General features: G+C 39.0%; 1 protein-coding gene across 1 annotated transcript; it reads left to right on the top strand.

Moving 5' to 3' along the window:
- Positions 1-1002: 1002 nt before the first annotated feature.
- On the top strand, positions 1003-2876 carry LOC100250740 (berberine bridge enzyme-like 15). Its single transcript, XM_002268325.4, has one exon. It carries the CDS (start codon positions 1096-1098, stop codon positions 2713-2715), a length of 1620 nt encoding a protein of 539 aa, XP_002268361.1. The 5' UTR covers positions 1003-1095; the 3' UTR covers positions 2716-2876.
- Positions 2877-3221: the final 345 nt, after the last annotated feature.

Raw genomic sequence — 3221 nt, 5'->3', positions numbered from 1 at the left:
TGGTTTAACCAATTTTGAGGGCAATATCTATAGACTTTGAAATTCCCTAAAAAAAATTTATTGACTTCTTTTCTTTTTCTTTTTCCTTTTGGGAAAAAAAGTTTGGTCTTTTTAAGTTTTTTGAAGGGCTGAAAATTGTAATGAATATTAACAGGGAAAGATGACATGAATTCTTCTTTCAATTCTTACCAGGGAAGGACGTTTCCCAATGTCCAAGGCTAAACATGCCAAAGCTAAGTTTTGAGATATTGAATGAAAAGAAAGCAAAGAAAGGGAGAGAAAAGAAAAGGAAGAGAGAGAAAAGGCAAAGGAAGGAAATGTGTAAATAAATAGAATAAAGTTTAACTTTAATAAAACAAAATTTCTCTTATCCAATTTCAACTTTTCCCTTTTTTTTTTTTTTTTTAATGTTGAGAATAAAAATTTTATAAATATATTAACCCATCCAATGTTATTTTTAAATGAGTTATTTTATGATATGTAAAGAATCTCACTCCTTAAAAAAATGTTTAAAAGATTAAGCCACTTCATGGTAAGACTATAGTTTTATACTGTCTTGCCTACAAAGTATCACATGTAGAGCATTTACATATAAAATTATTGATATTAGGATTAATATTTTAATACTGTCTTGTACTACAATGAATTGTAGGTGTCAAAGCCGCCCATGAAGGAGGTCTTTCCCTAGAGAACTGGTTCAGGATTAAGAGTACCCTTGACTCAAAACTCTCAGCAGTCCATATATTTGAAGCTCTCTAAAAGTTACCATTTGAAATTTAATGGCCCAATTTTGCGGAAAAAGATAAAACCTTCTTGAATTGATTCTTGAAAGTCTCACTTTATTTTTATGAAGGTTGATTGGGTAGTTGGAAGTGACCCACATTCAACCATGGTATTCCTTCTAAGGCTGAATTTCAAGGGAAGCATAATTGGTAAGGGACTCACTTTCTCCTAATCATCTCAACACCTTCAAAGTGACGTTCGCATTAGCTCAAGTAGACGTGAGTCTGTGACCAGGCCTCTCTGTCCATAAATAAGACTGTCCAGACACTTGAGCTCAACACAAACAGCTGATTAAGAAAGCAGAGAGAAGCAATGGTGTATTCAAATTTTGCCATGTTTCCATTACTTTTCATTCTGCTATCAGCTTCAGTGACAGCTTCAGATCCTATTCTAGAAAAGTTTTCCCAATGTGTCTCTCTCAATTCCGAGATTCTTATCCCAGTATCCACTGCCTTTTACACCCCAAACACCACTTCTTTCAGTGCTTTTCTGCAATCTTCTGCACAAAACCTCAGGTATTTGGTGCCATCTGCACCCAAGCCTGAGTTTATCTTTACTCCAATGCATGACACCCATGTCCAAGCAGCTGTTATTTGTTCAAAGCAGCTTTCTATTCACATGAGAGTACGGAGCGGTGGCCATGACTATGAGGGCCTTTCTTATGTTTCTGAAATGGAAAAGCCATTCATTATGGTGGACCTGGCCAGGCTTCGAGGCATCAAAGTTGATATAGATGACAATAGTGCATGGGTTCAGGCTGGTGCCACTGTTGGTGAAGTTTACTACAGAATTTATGAGAAAAGCAAGACTCATGGCTTCCCAGCCGGCCTCTGCACAAGCTTGGGTATTGGTGGGCACATCACCGGAGGTGCTTATGGATCCATGATGAGAAAATATGGACTGGGTGCTGACAATGTGATGGATGCTCGGATTGTTGATGTTCATGGCAGAATTCTTGACCGAGAATCCATGGGAGAAGACCTGTTTTGGGCTATTAGAGGAGGCGGAGGAGCCAGCTTTGGGATCATTCTCTGGTGGAAAATAAGGTTGGTTCCTGTTCCATCAACCGTGACAGTTTTCACAGTGGGAAGAGCCTTAGAGCAAGGGGCAACAAAGCTCCTCTATAGATGGCAACAAGTTGCAGATAAGCTCCATGAAGATCTCTTCATTAGAGTCATCATATCAGTGAAGGCAAATGAAAAAGGTAATAAAACCGTCAGCGCTGCCTTCAACTCACTGTTTCTGGGTGGGGTGGACAGACTCCTCCAAATAATGGGAGAGAGCTTCCCAGAGTTGGGTTTGACAATGAAGGATTGTACTGAAATGAGCTGGATCAGATCAGTGCTTTACATCGGGGGCTACCCAAGTGGAACACCCCCTGAAGTTCTTCTACAGGGGAAATCAACATTCAAGAACTATTTCAAGGCCAAATCAGACTTTGTGAAGGAACCCATCCCTGAAAACGCCCTTGAAGGGCTGTGGACGAGGTTATTAGAAGAAGAGTCTCCACTGATGATATGGAATCCTTATGGTGGAATGATGAGTAAGATTTCAGAGTCTGAAATTCCATTCCCTCATCGAAAGGGCAACATATTTAAAATCCAGTTATTAACAACATGGCAAGATGGGGAGAAGAACACGAAAAACCATATGGAATGGATAAGAAGGCTTTACTGCTACATGACTCCTTATGTTTCCATGTTCCCTAGAGCTGCATATGTAAATTACAGGGATCTGGATTTGGGCATCAACAAGAACAGTAACACAAGCTTCATACAGGCAAGTGTTTGGGGTGCCAAGTACTTCAAGGGCAACTTCAACAGATTGGTACATGTAAAGACCAAGGTTGATCCAGATAACTTCTTCAGGCATGAACAGAGCATCCCACCAATGCCACAGCTCATCAAGGGCTCCGTCCATGGACTTGAGTAGTGTTCTTTTCACATCCCCATCAATAAGCTTGTATTTCTAGTCTAGGATGATGATACATATGTGATCGGTACGTACTAGAGATAATGAGGCCCATCTCCTTAAATATGTATATTGATCTTTTAAGTGTGATAAAGTAATAATGTAATGGTTTTTATTTTTTATTTTTTATTTTTCTTTCCCTCTCCCTTTCCTCTGTTTTGCTTAAATGTCATCAATATTATCTCATGCAAACATCAGCGCCAAGGCATCTCCACCAGCTACACTTATCACATTCACACCACTGTCATGGTTTCTATATATTAACGGATCCAACTTTATGCCCTGCCGGACCATTCAATATAACTGGCATGTCCAGTAATGACACTGGGGAAACAAAGGATCAATCAGAAAGTGATAAGGAGATCCAGTGTCAAATCTTGGGAAGAGGAAAAGAAAAAAAATTTATGGGTTTTTCTATATTATCAGATGTGACAACAGTATGAAAATAGTGGTTTCATTTCTTGATA

Source organism: Vitis vinifera, chromosome 10 (assembly GCF_030704535.1).
Source record: "Vitis vinifera cultivar Pinot Noir 40024 chromosome 10, ASM3070453v1".
NCBI lineage: Eukaryota > Viridiplantae > Streptophyta > Magnoliopsida > Vitales > Vitaceae > Vitis > Vitis vinifera.
Note: the sequence above shows the minus strand (reverse complement) of the source record. Positions and strands in the feature narration are given on the sequence as shown.